At 39.5% G+C, this 16804-nt stretch overlaps 1 protein-coding gene across 1 annotated transcript in view; it reads left to right on the forward strand.

Annotated features, from left to right (window-relative positions):
- LOC124869873 (laminin subunit alpha-3-like) overlaps window positions 1-16804 on the forward strand; it is a 98494-nt gene that overhangs the window by 42051 nt on the left and 39639 nt on the right. Inside the window, exons 15-29 of the mRNA XM_047368073.1 lie at window positions 2039-2173; window positions 2384-2436; window positions 2898-2997; window positions 5192-5244; window positions 5365-5470; window positions 7226-7325; window positions 8450-8606; window positions 9125-9263; window positions 9451-9593; window positions 10847-10950; window positions 11038-11197; window positions 11393-11556; window positions 12587-12695; window positions 12804-12901; window positions 16542-16740. Of these exons, the coding sequence (XP_047224029.1) occupies window positions 2039-2173; window positions 2384-2436; window positions 2898-2997; window positions 5192-5244; window positions 5365-5470; window positions 7226-7325; window positions 8450-8606; window positions 9125-9263; window positions 9451-9593; window positions 10847-10950; window positions 11038-11197; window positions 11393-11556; window positions 12587-12695; window positions 12804-12901; window positions 16542-16740 (1820 nt within the window). The remainder of the gene's footprint in view (window positions 1-2038; window positions 2174-2383; window positions 2437-2897; window positions 2998-5191; window positions 5245-5364; window positions 5471-7225; window positions 7326-8449; window positions 8607-9124; window positions 9264-9450; window positions 9594-10846; window positions 10951-11037; window positions 11198-11392; window positions 11557-12586; window positions 12696-12803; window positions 12902-16541; window positions 16741-16804) is intronic.

The raw sequence follows: 16804 nt of genomic DNA on the forward strand, positions 1-16804 counted from the left end.
GTTGTCCAGGTGAACACCGAGGTATTTATACTCCTCCACCACCTCCAACTCTTCTCCCATGATGGAAATAGTTTTTGACTTATTCCTGTTTCTCTTAAAATCTACAATCATCTCCTTTGTTTTAGTCACGTTCAAAATGAGATGATTGTTTCCACACCATGCCACAAAGCGGTCCACCACCTTCCTGTACTCAGCTTCTTGTCCATCTCTGATCCACCCCACAACTGCAGAATCATCCGAGTATTTCTGCAGATGACAGGAGTCTGTCTTGTCCTGGAAGTCTGAGGTGTACAGAGTGAAAAGGAATGGTGAGAGTACAGTCCCCTGTGGTGCTCCTGTGCTGCTGACTATCTGGTTAGACTCACAACCCTTCAGTCTCACAAACTGTGGTCTGTATGTCAGGTAGTCTTTGATCCAGGAGATTGTTGAGGCCTCCACCTGAGTCTTCTGGAGTTTCTGACAAAGCAAATCAGGTTGGATTGTCTTAAATGCACTGGAGAAATCAAAGAACATGATCCTCACAGTGCTGCTGGCTTTGTCCAGATGACAGTGGGTTTGTTGAAGCAGGTGTATGATGGCATCTTCAACTCCAACTCCACAGCGATAAGCAAACTGAAGGGGGTCCTGATGGTTTACTGTTTGCTTACTCAGGTGGGCCAACAGGAGTCTCTCTAGGACCTTCATGATGTGAGATGTCAGGGCAACAGGTCTATAGTCATTGAGGACTGATGGGTGAGTTTTCTTTGGTACCGGAACAAGACAGGAGGTCTTCCACAACACCGGAACCTTCTTCTGGGCCAGGCTAAGGTTGAAGAGGTGCTGCAGAATCCCACAGAGCTGCTCTGCACAGCCCTTCAAGACTCTAGGGCTGACATGATCTGTACCTGCAGCCTTATTCCTATTCAGTCTCTCCAGTTGTCTCTTCACCTGACTTCTTGAGACACACAGGTGGAAGGGGGAAGCAAAGGAAGTATCAGCATCTTCTGATATGGTTGAAGGCAAACATGTAGAAGCAGAAGGGTCTAGGGCTGAGGTGGAAGATAAAAAATGTGAGGTGTTACTGGACAGCTGTGGGTCAAAGGAAGGTGGAATGTCTGTTTGGCTGTGAGCAGGAGAGGAGAATGCGAAGCTTGTTTCTGAACTGAACCTATTGAAGAATGTGTTCAATTCATTGGCTCTGTCCAGACCTCCATCGGTCTGATCATCCTTCTGCTTGAAGCCTGTGATCTTCTTCATCCCTGTCCACACATCTCTGATATTATATATATATCTTCATCATGCGTCTACCTTGTTCAAGGTGCAATTTGGGTCCGCAACAACCCCCAAGCACGATATAAGAGCACCGTTCTAACTGTCAAGCATGGTGGTGGTGTGGTTCTTTAGATTATTCTTAAAGAGGCTTGAAAGGTGAACATAACTGGATGCTCCAACAGGAGGATGACCCAAATTACTCATCATACCATTTTTTGTAATGAATGAAGCTGGATTATTTTAGGCATCTGAAATGGCCCACACCACTATACTGTTGAAAATCTGTGGACTAATATGAAAGACTGTGTTCGTGGCAGGAAATCAGCCAGTTAAAATTAGCTCTATCAATTTTTCCAAGATTATCTGTCAAATATCCATTCTGAATGGTGCCAGGACCTTGTTGATGGCGGCTGAAAGTGTGTGGTTTCTCAGTATGTTAAGGTAAGGGATCATTTAATCAAATTTTAGTAAGGGGGTTATATATATTTGAGATAACCTCAAATAAATGTGCATCATTTGTGCATCAAATTCTGGTTTAAAAAAAATCATTGACCTAAAACATATATATTAAAAGCCTCACATTAATTTTAGTATCATGCCGATGAGGAGTGTATGTAAACTTCTAATCAGAATTATGTGTGGATTGCTGCATTTGGTCTTCTTAAGAATTAAACAAATGGGAATCACTTAAGGAAATATAATTATTAAAATAAGCATCTTTAAAAGAATCCTAAAAGTATTTACAGCATAAAATAAGTTGTAAACTCTGCTTGTTTACTATCCCCAGCCTGTCGGTGTTCGCCAGAAGGTTCCTATGGAACTGGATGTAATCCATTATCAGGTCAATGCCTCTGTTTGCCAGGCATGGTGGGCCAGCAGTGTGACCGCTGTGCATCTGGACTCAGTTTTCCTCAGTGCTCAGGTAAACACCATTGAGCACACTGTACACACTGAACATTTACCAATTGAGCAGAATCAGGTGCAATTTGAATCAGCACAGAAGTTGTAGGGATTTTTGGTAGGCTATAGCAAATTTCTACTAAATTTCAACATATCCTTTTTATGTATTCATGTAAGGTCTGCCTTCCTTATTTTATGACACATTTTCTAATAATCCTGTTGTATTTTTCAGACTCCATCAGTGTTTGTAACCCAGATGGAACAGAAGTGTCCAATCATCAAACAGTAAGCCTCTTGCTATGAACTCAATTTGTATTTAAAGAGTTTCCAATGGTTGCTGCCCAACCCAGGGTGGTGAATTTAAATGGATTTACTATCCCACACCTGATAACATAGCTGAACTTTGGCCCAAATATTAAACTGCACAACAAAGAAAGGCTATTCCCATGAAATGTGCATGTAATCAGAGAAGGAAAAAGAGACTTCCTTCCATCTTGAAACGGAAGAAACAACAATCACACGAAACAGCTCTCAGCTACTCAAGTAGTTCTGCTTTTAAAGTTGGCAACACACACCCCACCTTCAGGAGAAAGATGCCAATTTTCATTTCAGAATACTTGCTTTGTAACACAATATGCAGGCCCTCCTGACTGTTTTTATCTACATGATGGTGAACAAATGTAACCTGGCTTTCAGCAACGGCAACCAGTCCAAACAACTTTTAGATTCCTTATCTGCTGTTTCAGGGTATCTGCCACTGCCGAACAAATGTAGAAGGAACGCTGTGCGACAGGTGTAAACCTCTGTACTGGAATATAGCTGCAGACAACCCTCGTGGATGCACAGGTAGGTAACCAGAAACCTGAATAATACGATTGTTATTCAATAAATTGCAACGGTATTCAAACATTTTTTCAAATTACAACCACAAATATAACTGTATAAAATTTAATTTTGATAATATCAGCAATCAATGATCAACTCAAGTTCATTTATATTCAGTCCTCCTTAATCAATACTTTGTAGAACCACCTTACACTGCAATGACAGCTGCTGTTCTTGTCTCTGCAGTTTGTCTCTCCAAGCTATACAAGATTAGAGACTGAAATTGTTATGAAAATTTAGGGTTTGGCTGCGGATTATCAATTGAACCTGGGTCTGGACTTTGACTGGACCATTCTAACATAAAGATAATGCAAGTTTTCCTTAAACTAAGTCTTAAGTCTTTTGTATGGGACTCCAAAGTGTTCAAAAAATAAATAAATAAATGAAACATTATGAAATAAGTATTTACATCAATAAATAATAGCTTCCATTTGCATATCTATTTTTAAACGCCTGTAGAGTTGCGACTAAATAAGCTAGAACAATACTGTTTTTTTGCAAATGAAACCGGAGAGTTCAACTTAAATATTCTACTCACCACGTGTCCCAGAGAACGGTTGTGATTTTCCAGAAACTGTTGCAGAAATCCAGTAAAGAATCTCAAAAAACAAACATCTTTCAAATGATCAGGATGATAATTGCTCTCCAGAATGTTAGGATAGACGACGCCATTGTGGATACCCTAAGAGCCATTGAGCACCGTGTCCGCATGGAAAATGCAGAGCACAGCACTCAAGACTTCAGTGCTGTCTGGCATAACCATCGGGGTTATTGCTGTTATGTTTTCTGTGTCACCCAGCACAGTTCACTGCGGTCCAGTCAACCGACAGTCACACCAGTCGACGTTAGCTTTCTGTTAAAGATTAGCTTCGCGCATACAAGGTGCATTACGTTACGACCAAACGTGGCTCACTAGGTAAAAATTTTATATGAAAATTCTTTTATAGTATACAGCTGATTTTTAATGGAAAATGAAATATATTTCATAATAATGAGCTGAGAATTTAACATGCATTCAATTATTTCACATTTTCTTCCAGTATTACCCTGCATTTAGTTCCAGCCACTTTCTTATCAACTCTGAGCGGTTGTCCTGTCCCTCCTGAAGATAATCATCCCCACACCGTGGTGCTGCCACCACTATGTGTCACTGTGGCAATGGTCTGTTCAGAGTGATGTAGAGCGGTTTTTTCCACGCTTAGCATTTTGTATGGTGAAAATGTTTTATATCGGTCTTTTCTGCCCAGAGCAACTTTTTCCACATGTTTGCACTGTCTCCTAAAATGGCAAAAGGACTTGGCTTTCTTTCAACAATGGCTTTCTTATTAGCAGCCTTTCATGAAGCTAACAACAGATTCTCCCAGCAAAGCTGTGGGTCTCTGCTGGTCTTCTGGAGTTAAATCTAGAGCAAGGGCTTATCTTGTGTACGGTTTGCAAAAAAAAGCTTCCGAGTTATACATATGTTTCCAGCAGGATTATTCCTGTCAACTGACCCCATTTTTAACCAAAGTTTTTAACCAGAGCAGTCTGACAAGGTAGTGATCAGAGCCTTAGCCCTTTTTACTCACAATATTTCAACATACACCTGTCAACAAGGCCAGACTGCCATTCCTGTTCCTCAGGGGGAAACGAAAGAATAACACAAGTGAATTCCTGTGAACATTCTTAGATTTATACACTGTTATAATTACCAAGATTTGTCCATATTATAACGTGTGCATTAATCAGCTAAATGTAGCTCACATGGGGAAAATAAAGTTGCTCCCTTTATGTTGAAAATGGCTCCAAGCGTTCTCCAGAAATTGCTCTCATGTTACAGCTTTGCTCTCTTGCCAGACTGATATCTCTGCCACTCTACTTGAAAACACAAGAAAAACACACTTTTAATATCTCAAGAATGCCTCTGGCTGAAAGTAGCCAGGCTTTCAGAGAAAGATTTTTTTTTTTTTTTATGTGCAGCAATCTGTGGACAAAAAAAGCAAAAAAGCTCTTAGAACTTTTGACCTCTATTTCTTTTAAGCTTAAATGGTTTTGGGGTTGTTGTGTTACACCTGTGAGTGTTACAAAATCCTGTAATCAGAGTCTATTCACAGGTTTTCCCCTGTTACATTTTCTCAACCCCTCCCCTCTCTTGTCTAATTTTTTTCCATTCCAGAATGTCAGTGTGATCTGAAAGGGACGCTGAGTGGTGTTGGAGAATGTGAGCAGGTGGGTACATTCAAAGGTACACACACACACCCCCACCTCTTCTTGGACTCATCACTGTCTCTATTGCATTTGCTTCTATGTTAATAAAAATAACCCTTTCTCCTTGATGTGTTTCTACAGAGAAGTGGACAGTGTCACTGTAAGCCAGATGTGTGCGGCCATGCATGCGACTCCTGCAAAGAGGGATACTTCCTTCTACAAAAGAAGACCTATTTTGGCTGTCAAGGTAAGATCCTTTGTCAGACATTTAAAATAAGATGTCACTAACCGACATGTTGCACATGTTGACGTGAGAAAAATACTTGTAACTCGTAAGTAACAAATTATGTTTTTGGAAAAGATGATGTCAGATCTAGATGATCTCAAAAGACAACACTATGTCAGGTAAGCTGAATAAAGAAGGGACGAGTTAAGAATCAAGGTAGCAGAGATATTAAGGGTCAGTTACAACATGTACAACAGGTTCGCCTTTCTGTTCTCATAGAGGTACTTTAGTGAGTAAAACGGCTTGACAAAAACAGTTTTTATACTTTTATCAAAGGATGCAATGGACCAAAGAGGATAAAACGTGGTGAACACTGTTTCACCACAGTTTGTTGCAACAGTATGAGGCTCATTTGTTTTCAAATAGCGTAGGTTGAAGACTAATGTAAATTCTACAGATGCATCAGTCAGAGTTCTGTGATCGATTTTCAATTGTTTGATCTCTTAAAGGTTCAACCTGGCCATCCTGATTTCTCCTTCAGAGCTATAATTAACATAATTAAAACTGTTTTTTTGCGTGGAGGAGAGAAATTGCTGTACACCAGGGTTTATCATTTTAAAACATAGACGAAATGATTACAGCGTCGGCATTTTAGACAGTCTATAACATCTTATATTAGCTCAGTTAGTATTAGTAAGATGTGAGTTTTTTTTTTCCTAACCCTAATACAGGTCCTTAACTCTGAGACTTCCTAAAGCCTGCCAACATTTCCAAATTCAGTGTGTTCCATACCAGACAGAGGATGAAAGCTTAAAATGAAAAAACAAAGCAATTTTGTTGTACTTCTTTCAGCCTTCCTGTTATCTGCTGAAAATCTCTCACTCTCTCAGTGTGCATCAACATCAAATGTTTAAACGTGTCGTAGAAACTACACTCTCCTTTTGAATAGCTTTATACATCTTTGTGTTTCCTTTCATTTCATTTTAAAGTCTCAAGTCTTCTTCACTCAGTACCCATATCCACACTGAAGAGTGTTGTCAGCGCAACACTGTAGCGCTTACATGTGGTTCAGTCAAGCTGAAAATTGTTCGATTCCAGTCTAAACAGCTATATTGTTGTATCTCTGTCATAAAGTTCACTTTCTGAAATGGTGTCGAATTATCTGAGTGGTAGTTGGAAAAAAGTGGATCAAATTACATATATGGAAATTGCTAACTTCCTTACTACTTTTACCAAATAATGCACTGGACTATACTTTTTGATAGGAAAAGGGGACAATAATGTTCCATTGTTCTTTGCAGCAGCTCTAAAAATTATGTTCAGAAATGTTACCACTGTGAAACCTTCAAACACTATAAAGAGAAGGACAAGAAGGTGAGCTATTTTTAATGTAAAGATAATTTGCATAGTCCTTTTTTCAGGTGACTCTAGACTTGCATCTCTTACAAGCTTTTCTGATGCATGCAGAGACAAAGTCAATAGAGATCTGAAGTTTATCGTACATAAAAAAGCAGGATTAATATCCATATAAATATAGTGAGCTTCATATACATTACAGCATAAAGTAAAAATAAAGGAAACAAAAATAATTGAATTGAATTTTGTTTTAGTTCATATATGATTATTCAATTCGAACTTGGTAAATAAATGAAAAAGGTATTTTAGGTGGAAAATGCAATATTTCAGCCAGTTGCTGTTTTTTTTTTTTTTTTTTAGTCTGTTGTTGAAGTACTCTTCCTCAGTAACCAGTTTCATTCTTTCTTCACTCTCATTCAGCTTGTCAGTGTGATTTAGGAGGTGCTGTCGGCATGGCATGTGACGAGACGTCTGGACAGTGTCAGTGTCGGAAGAATGTAACTGGCCGTACGTGCGCAGAGTAAGCTATGGTTTCATTTATTATCATTATTATTTTTTTTTTAATCAAATACTGCATTTGTTACATTCTGGAAAACCTAACATTGAGAAAATATTAATTCAAGTTCAAATTTTGTCATGGTAAAACCACAGACTTCTGTGTATTTTATTGGGATTTTATGTGATTTGCACATCTAGGGAGAGATATCTTTGGGGATTCTTCTTTGCAATAAAGCTTAAGCTCTGTCAGATTGGATTGCCTAATATTCTCACTTGTATTAAGATGTGGACTATGTTTAGGATTGTAGCCTTGCTGGAAGGTGAACCTCCACTCCAGTCCCAAGTCATTTATAATTTCTGACAGGTTTTCTTCCAGGATTTTCCTGTCATCTATCTTACCATCAACTTTGACTAGATTCCATGTTCCTGCTGAAGAAAAGCCTCCCCACAGCATGAGGCTGCCGCTACCATAGTGTTTTAAGGCTTATATGCAGTATTAGTTTTCCATCACATGTAGCTCAAAACATTGTATTTGATCTAATTTGACCAGAGCGTGTTCTTATTTATATTTGCTATTTCTCCTACATTCTTTGTGCCAAACTGCAGATAGGACTTACTATGGGTTTCTTCCAATAATAACTATGCAGTGGGCCTCTTGGATGCACAGAGAAAATGGTCGGTGCACCCAACTACAAAGTATAAACAACTAGATAAGTGTGCGACTCTGGAGAACATCCAAGCCGTTATTGTTCCTCTTTCTTTAATGTGAGCCCTCTTTGATACTCCTTTGATTAATAGTCTTCTTGCTTGGCCTATCAATCTAGGTCTCTTTTCAGTTTTAGATGATGGATTATACAGTGCCTGGTGAAATATTGAGCTGTTTTATAAGATAACTCCACTTTAAACGGAACTCAATGGAAATACAGCTCACACTTTTTATTTGTAAAGAATTTTTATTTGTAAAGGATAAAAAAATTATCATTTTCCCTGCACTTTACAGTTATGTGCTACATTGTTTTGGTCATCAAGATAATGTCTTACTAAGCTACAGTGAAATTTATGGTTGTAAAGTCATGAACTGTGAAAATGTTCCAAGGGTGAAAATACTTTTGCAAAGCCATATAAATGTATTTTTTCTCTCACTAGGCCTGTACCTGGTTACTACTTCCCATCTCTGCACCAGCTAAAGTTTGAGGTGGAGGATGGCACAACACCAAATGCTCGACCAGTCCGCTTTGGTTTTAACTCCCAAGAGTTCCCAGAATTCAGCTGGAGAGGTTATGCTATAATGTCACCTGCACAGGTTTGCCTATTCTCATCGGTACTTTGGATTTGGTGGATATTTAAATGTGAGAATTATAGTAGACTATAGTGGTTTTCGGGCTCACAATAAATCTTCTGCTTTTGCCTCTGCACAAATAATCACTTAGCGTCCTGTTTTCCACTGCTGATGTGGGAATATGAGCACCAGCTCTTAGAACTAACACTCTCTGTCCTCAGCCGGAGGTGATTGTAACGCTTAGCCTTGGCTTTCCTGGGCCCTTCCACATTATATTGCGCTACTCCACTCCCCGAAAAAAGTGGAGAGTCCGAGTGAAAGCCTGGATCTTGGTGGTGGAAGAAGCTGAATCTGAGTATTGCTGTGACTGTAAGTGAAGGGGGGCCATCTTGCTTTCTTTGCCGCTCTTGCTCTCTGTTAATTAACCCGTTCTGTTTGCTTAACCTTCCCGCCTTCCTTTCATCTGTCCCTCTAACACCACTTGCTCATCGTTTACTCAAACCTGTGCTGTTGGAATCAGTGTGTGACTGTCGTCCCTGCAGAGTGAAGCCAGGGTAACAGTGCATGTTGATCTGAAAGAGGGGCAGCAGAATTTTTTCCACGTGGTTCTACGGTTCATTAACCCCAACAGCGTCTTTGTGACTGGTAGCATCAAAGCTACAAATAGCAGAGGCACTGCAGGTAAGACTGCCTCTGACATAGTATCTGTTTCCTCATTTTACCATCAAACTGTGAAATCTAACCCATCATTAAAGAAGTGAAATCCTGTCTTTCCTGTCATTTATGTGAGCAAATATGTGGATGAGTTGTCTTAGTATTGACGTGGTCTCTGTAGGAGTTTATGACATCTGTGCTTGGTGTTCTGCAGGGGAAAGTCAGAGTAAGGAAGTGATATTTCCTACGAGTTCATCCCCATCCTTTGTCACCATCCCAGGAGAGGGCTTTACTGAGCCTTTTGCATTAAATCCTGGAAAATGGATCATTCATATAAGGGCTGAGGGGGTTCTCCTGGTAAGTTTCTGTGTAAAGTTTTACCTGGCAAGCAACTAGGATTTGCCTTATGCTTGCTTTACAACCAAAAACATCTGTTTTGTGGGAGGTTTATATGATAGACCAACACAAATAAGTGGATTCTTGTGAAGTAAAAAGAAAATGACACATGGTTTTAAAAAATTTTTTTAATCAATAAACAGCTGAAATGAGCTACATGCAATTGTGTTCAGCACCCTTTTACTGCAATATTCCTACATAAAATCCAGTGCAACTACTTCTGTTCAGATGTCACTTCATTAGCCTCAGAGGTTTGTTAGAGAACAATAGTTACCAAACAGTACGACAAAGAACACCACAGGGACAAAGTTGTTACAGTAAGAAGCCCAAAGCAGAAGTTTACACCATTTAATTCATCTTCAAAAAATGGAATGAGCAAGGGTAATGGCTTCAAACCTTCCACGAAATAAGTTTTATTAGTTGTGCACTTCACAAATTTGGTCTTTATGTAAGAGTTACAAGAAGAAAAGAAGTCCTGTTTGTAGTTTGCTTCAAGCCATGTAGCGGATACAGCAAACATGTGGAAGGTTCTCTGGTTTACATTTTTGGCCAGGCAAAACTGTGGCAGAATATTGCACGTCACCTGGAGCACTCACTTCCTTCTGTGAAACATGGTGGTAGCACAGCATGGTGCTGTGAAGATGCTCTTCTGGAAGATGGAGGACAAGGATCCTAAACATATAGTCCCAGCTCCAATGGAATCTTTAAGATCAAAGTATACCCATGTATCAGAATGACCTAGTTAAAGTTCAGACCAAAATCCAATTGAAATTCTTTGAAAAACTTTAAGGCTGCTGTTCACAGACGCTCTCTAGCAAATTGGACTGAACTGGAGGCATTTTGTGAAAAAGAACAGTAACAAATCTCAACCTCTAGATGTGCAAATTGGGTAGAAACATACCCCAAAATACGTGCAGCTGTAATTTGTAGGAGATTATATAAGGCATTATCTCATGGAGACTAAATAAAAATGTATGCCACACTCGTTAGAATTTTATTAGTAAAAAAACGTTTCTAAAACCATGTCTCCTTTGCCTTCCACTTCACAGTTATGTACTATTATGGTTGGTCCATCACATAAAACTCAATTTAATTACATTGACATTGTGGTTGTAATGTGAGAAAGTGTGTAAAAAGGGTAGGAATACTTTTGAAAGGCTCTTTAAATGTGACCCAAATGAAATACATAAAACATTACTATCTTCCCACCCCAGGATTATTTAGTGCTGGTGCCTCGAGATTACTATGAGGCCCCTCTGCTGAAGGAAGAGGTCACCCAGCCATGCACGTACTTACACACTGCAAGCAAGGATGCAAAGTAATCCTCTTCCTTCCTTCTTACTTTGTTTCACACTTTCTTCGACAGCATAATGAAATCTCTCTTCTCTTTTTCTGTTTCTTGAAGCTGTCTGTTGTACAAGCACATCGCCATGGATGGTTTCAGCTTTGTGCTCGCAACACAGGGCAGGCTGTCCACCCGGAGTGGGCGGAGGAAGAGGAGGCAGGCTCGTGTGCGGCGTCCCACTCCAGATCACCCGGACATGGCAGCTCTCAACGGGAGACAGGTTTAGTGTTGGATAGACCTGTGAATTGTTTGCGAATAAAGAAGTAGTTATAGAGCAGAGTCACAATAGTTTCTCTAAGGTTCTTAAAAAACAAATCTGGAAATCATATGTTGAAAGTGAGTTTATAAAATGACATTTGGAGGAATTAAAATCTTATAATATCTCTTAATAATGTACATATTCTGTGTCTTTTAGTCTCGCCTGGAGCTCAGTCTTCGTGTACCTCATTCAGGCCTGTATACCCTCATTCTGGAGTACGCCAGTGAGATGGACACTGTCCAGAATGTCAACATACTCCTCAGCGATCAGCCAGGGAGACAGATTTTGGCTCGAGCCAATATTTATAGTTGTCTTTTCAGGTGAGTCATGTGTTTGTTTCTTTCAGAGCGTCCCTAATACCAGCATTGTGGTAGTTTATTAATTGATTTCGGATTATTGTTGCTTAAAATAAAGTGCTTTGCAAATGTACTCGTAATTTTCCACATTTTATCATCAACAACAAACTTCAATATTTTTGGGGGGGATTTTATGTGATAAACCAACACAAAGTAGTGCATAATATAAGTCTGAAAAGGGTAGCATACAGTCCCTTATACTAAATGAAATCTAATGCCACCAATTGCTTTTAGAAGTAATCTAATTAGTATATAAATTGTATTTGTATGCAATCAAAACTCAGTATAAATCCAGATTTTCTGTGAAGGCCTCAGAGGTTTGTTAGAGAACATAAACAGCATCATGAAGACCAAGGAACGCAGCAGGCAGCTCAAGGATAAAGTTGTGGAGACGTTTAAAATCAGGGCAAGGTTATGGAGCACTTCTTAATTCATCATCCAAAAAAGGAATCAATATGGCTCTACCACAAGCCTGCTGTTTGCAGTTTGCTACATGCCAAATAGGGACACAGGAATGATGGTGAACAATGAATGTCTGATGAAACAGAAATGTGATTTTCTGGCCTGCATGCAAAACATTATTATTTTAGCAAAAAAGTTACTCCCGTACGATCCAAGTTGGTTGTAAACCATGGCGGTGGTTGTATTATGCATTGTGGATGCTTTTCTTCAGTAAGGAAAAGGTAAACTGGTCAGAGTGATGGTGATATAGAAAAAGCTAAATGCAGACCAATCCTGGACGAAAAATCTGTTGGAGGCCCCATTTTTTGAAATTTTCATTTGTAAAACAAATCGAAACACCTTGTATCCTTTTCCTTCAACTTCACATTTATGCTCGACTTTGTGTTGGTCTGACACAGCATCCCAGTAAAATAAATAAAAATCTGTGGTTGCAATGTGATAAAAAGTAAGAACGTTTGAGGAATATGGATACTTCTTTAAGGCACTGTAAAAGTTCAATGTTTGCAGCTAATGTTGTCCTAAATCCATGCAGCACTTTGTGCCGGAGTGTGGCGGTGGACAGCAGAAATCAAGTGGCCATGCTGGAGTTGTCTCACAGGACGGAGATTCTTCTGCAAACTTCCACAACGTCATTCCTTCTGGTGAGGACAGTGTTTCACATAAACATGTAGAAAAACGTCCGATCTACATTTGTTTTTTTTTTTTAAAGAAGTAGCATGGTATTTTAATATTACCATGTTCCTGTGTAGTACAAGTTGTATGCAGTGCCTGCAGAAGAGTTCTCTCTGGAGTATGTGGAGCCCAAAGTCTTGTGTGTCTCCACTCATGGTCGCTTCACTCAGGACAGGCAAGTACTTTGGATCATGCTGCACATGCTTTTTGTCTTTTATCAGTTATTACCCCCAAATTTTGACTGACATGTTTTTTAAACCCAATCATAAAACCTGCATTTCATTTAATTTTCATTAAATGCCTCACGCATGTTGCTGAAAAACCTGATTCAAACTTTTGAAATCACATCCAAGACTGTAAATTGTAATTTGGACCACGCTGGATGCTACATTAGACCCTAACAGCAGAGATGCACATCTGTTTTCCAGTTGTGAATACAAGCATGCCTCCAAGCTGGCCAAGGTTCCCTACTTGAAGATGAACTTTGGAACATCTGTCAATCTAACTTTTGCTTACTCTTAAACTAATAAGCAGCTTGGATGTCACAGATCTTCCAGCTGTCAGTGTGCAGCTGTCATAAAACTCAACATGAATGGGCAGAGTAGAAAACAACGTAAACAAATGGAAATGATGGAATTCACCAGAAAGCATAAAGTATACCACTCCAGTGTTTTGCAAATTATTCACACCAGTTGATCTCTTTCCCATTTCAACACATTACAGTCATAAAATTCAACATACAGGTCCTTCTCAAAAAATTAGCATATTGTGATAAAGTTCATTATTTTCCATAATGTCATGATGAAAATTTTACATTCATATATTTTAGATTCATTGCACACTAACTGAAATATTTCAGGTCTTTTATTGTCTTAATACAAATGATTTTGGCATACAGCTCATGAAAACCCAAAATTCCTATCTCACAAAATTAGCATATTTCATCCGACCAATAAAAGAAAAGTGTTTTTAATACAAAAAACGTCAACCTTCAAATAATCATGTACAGTTATGCACTCAATACTTGGTCGGGAATCCTTTTGCAGAAATGACTCCTTCAATGTGGCGTGGCATGGAGGCAATCAGCCTGTGGCACTGCTGAGGTCTTATGGAGGCCCAGGATGCTTCGATAGCGGCCTTTAGCTCATCCAGAGTGTTGGGTCTTGAGTCTCTCAACGTTCTCTTCACAATATCCCACAGATTCTCTACGGGGTTCAGGTCAGGGGAGTTGGCAGGCCAATTGAGGACAGTGATACCATGGTCAGTAAACCATTTACCAGTGGTTTTGGCACTGTGAGCAGGTGCCAGGTCGTGCTGAAAAATGAAATCTTCATCTCCATAAAGCTTTTCAGCAGATGGAAGCATGAAGTGCTCCAAAATCTGCTTATAGCTAGCTGCATTGACCTTGGCCTTGATAAAACACAGTGGACCAACACCAGCAGCTGACACGGCACCCCAGACCATCACTGACTGTGGGTACTTGACACTGGACTTCTGGCATTTTGGCATTTCCTTCTCCCCAGTCTTCCTCCAGACTCTGGCACCTTGATTTCCGAATGACATGCAGAATTTGCTTTCATCCGAAAAAAGTACTTTGGACCACTGAGCAACAGTCCAGTGCTGCTTCTCTGTAGCCCAGGACTGGGGAATACGGCACCTGTAGCCCATTTCCTGCACACGCCTGTGCACGGTGGCTCTGGATGTTTCTACTCCAGACTCAGTCCACTGGTTCCGCAGGTCCCCCAAGGTCTGGAATCGGCCCTTCTCCACAATCTTCCTCAGGGTCCGGTCACCTCTTCTCATTGTGCAGCGTTTTCTGCCACACTTTTTCCTTCCCACAGACTTCCCACTGAGGTGCCTTGATACAGCACTCTGGGAACAGCCTATTCGTTCAGAAATTTCTTTCTGTGTCTTACCCTCTTGCTTGAGGGTGTCAATAGTGGCCTTCTGGACAGCAGTCAGGTCAGCAGTCTTACCCATGATTGGGGTTTTGAGTGATGAACCAGGCTGGGAGTTTTAAAGGCCTCAGGAATCTTTTGCAGGTGTTTAGAGTTAACTCGTTGATTCAGATGATTAGGTTCATAGCTCGTTTAGAGACCCTTTTAATGATATGCTAATTTTGTGAGATAGGAATTTTGGGTTTTCATGAGCTGTATGCCAAAATCATCCGTATTAAGACAATAAAAGACCTGAAATATTTCAGTTAGTGTGCAATGAATCTAAAATATATGAATGTTAAATTTTCATCATGACATTATGGAAAATAATGAACTTTATCACAATATGCTAATTTTTTGAGAAGGACCTGTATTTAATTTGGATTTTACGAGATAGGCCAAGACAAGGTGGCCTATATTAGTGAAGCTTAAGGAAAATATACCTAGTTTTCATTTTATTTGTATTTGAAAGATTTCAACAGTATTCAGCCATCCCAAGTCAAACTACTTGCAGTTGCAGCTGCAGGTCGTTGGGCGTATGTGCCTATCAGCTTTGTATATTAACAGAATGACATTTTTGCCATTTGAATGCAACAGCACAAGCTCAAAAAGACTGGATGGAGAGCGTCTGTAAACATCATTATTCACGTTTTGCCACATATTGTTAATAAGCTTTAGGTCTGGACTTTGAATAGGTTGTTGCAACACAAAAGATTTGTTCATCTAACCCATTCCACCATAGCTCTGACTGTGTGTTTATCAAATGAACTTTAACACAAGTTCTGAAGTCTTTTGCGGCCTCTAACAGGTTTTCTTCCAGCATTTATCTATATTTAGCTCCATCCACCTTCCCATCAGCTCTGATCAGCTTCAGTGTCCTACTGAGAATCATTCCCACAGCATAATGGTGCCACCATGTTTCACCTTAGGGATAGTGTATTCATGGTAATGTGCAATATTAGTTTTTCTGTCTACAAAAAACCACAAATGTATTTTGGATCTCTGCAATTTTTCTAACCTGTCAGTTAAAGGGGAGGGCCATGTTTTGGTAACTGTGCTGCGGTGCCATACTCTTTTCATTTTCAGATGATAAATTAATCAGTATTCTGTGAGATGCTCAAATCTTGGGATATCAGTTTAAACCCAAACCTCGCTTTAAACATCTCAACAACTTTATCACGACTGCTCTGGTGTGAATACTTTAAGTGTTCTAAGAAACCTCTGAGATCTTCACAGAAATTCAATATTTAGTTTAATACTGGGGTTAAGTTATACTTAGACTCTATTTGTGTTAATGAAGTGATTTTGAGGGCAATTAGTTGCACTGTATTTTAAGTAGGATATTCGGGATTCAAAGGTTAGCTACAAAGTCATGCCACACTCTGTAAAAAACTCAAACGCATGTATGCTTTTCTTCCCTTCACAGTTGTCCACTACTTTATATTGGTCTATCACATAAAATCCCAATAAGATAAATTGGAGTTTGGGGTGGTAATCCGACCAAATGTACACATGTTTAAGGGAATAAATACTTTTGCAAGGCACTGTATGAGGCTTGGTAAATGTTATTTTTTGTTAATACATGCGGCACTGATAAAAAGACATATTCTTTTAACGTTGTGAGTTTAAAAGTCCTAATTAAAAAGGGGGTTATCAGGTAAATACTTGACTGCTGCACAAAACAGCAGAGACAAAATAACATTTTTTTTTTTAAATCCAAAAGTAGAACGTATTTGAGCTCTACATCACAGCCTTTGCTCGATGACCAAACCCTGCTTCATATAAGTTGGAATCCTGTAGCCCTGATTCACCTGCATTATTGTTTGGCAATTGGGAATTTCCCTTAACAATCATTTGTTGCTGTTTTAATGTTCACAGTCGGCACTGTGTTCTACGGCAGTTTGACAAGCCATCCTCAGCATGGGTTCTGTACGCTGCCCGTGATGGACAGCTGTCATCCATACTTGCGGCTGCTCTCCAACAGGACAAGAATCTGGATTGGAGGCAGAGAAGACAGTCCAGCCTGTTCTCTGTCCATGAGCCTCAGAGTGATGGGGTAGTCCTTAAATTCCCTCAGGTATCTGTATTATATATTTGGTCTGTCGTTTATCATCTTATTTAACAATATTATCCTGTCTGAA

Source organism: Girardinichthys multiradiatus, chromosome 6 (genome assembly GCF_021462225.1).
Source record: "Girardinichthys multiradiatus isolate DD_20200921_A chromosome 6, DD_fGirMul_XY1, whole genome shotgun sequence".
Taxonomy (NCBI): Eukaryota; Metazoa; Chordata; class Actinopteri; order Cyprinodontiformes; family Goodeidae; genus Girardinichthys; species Girardinichthys multiradiatus.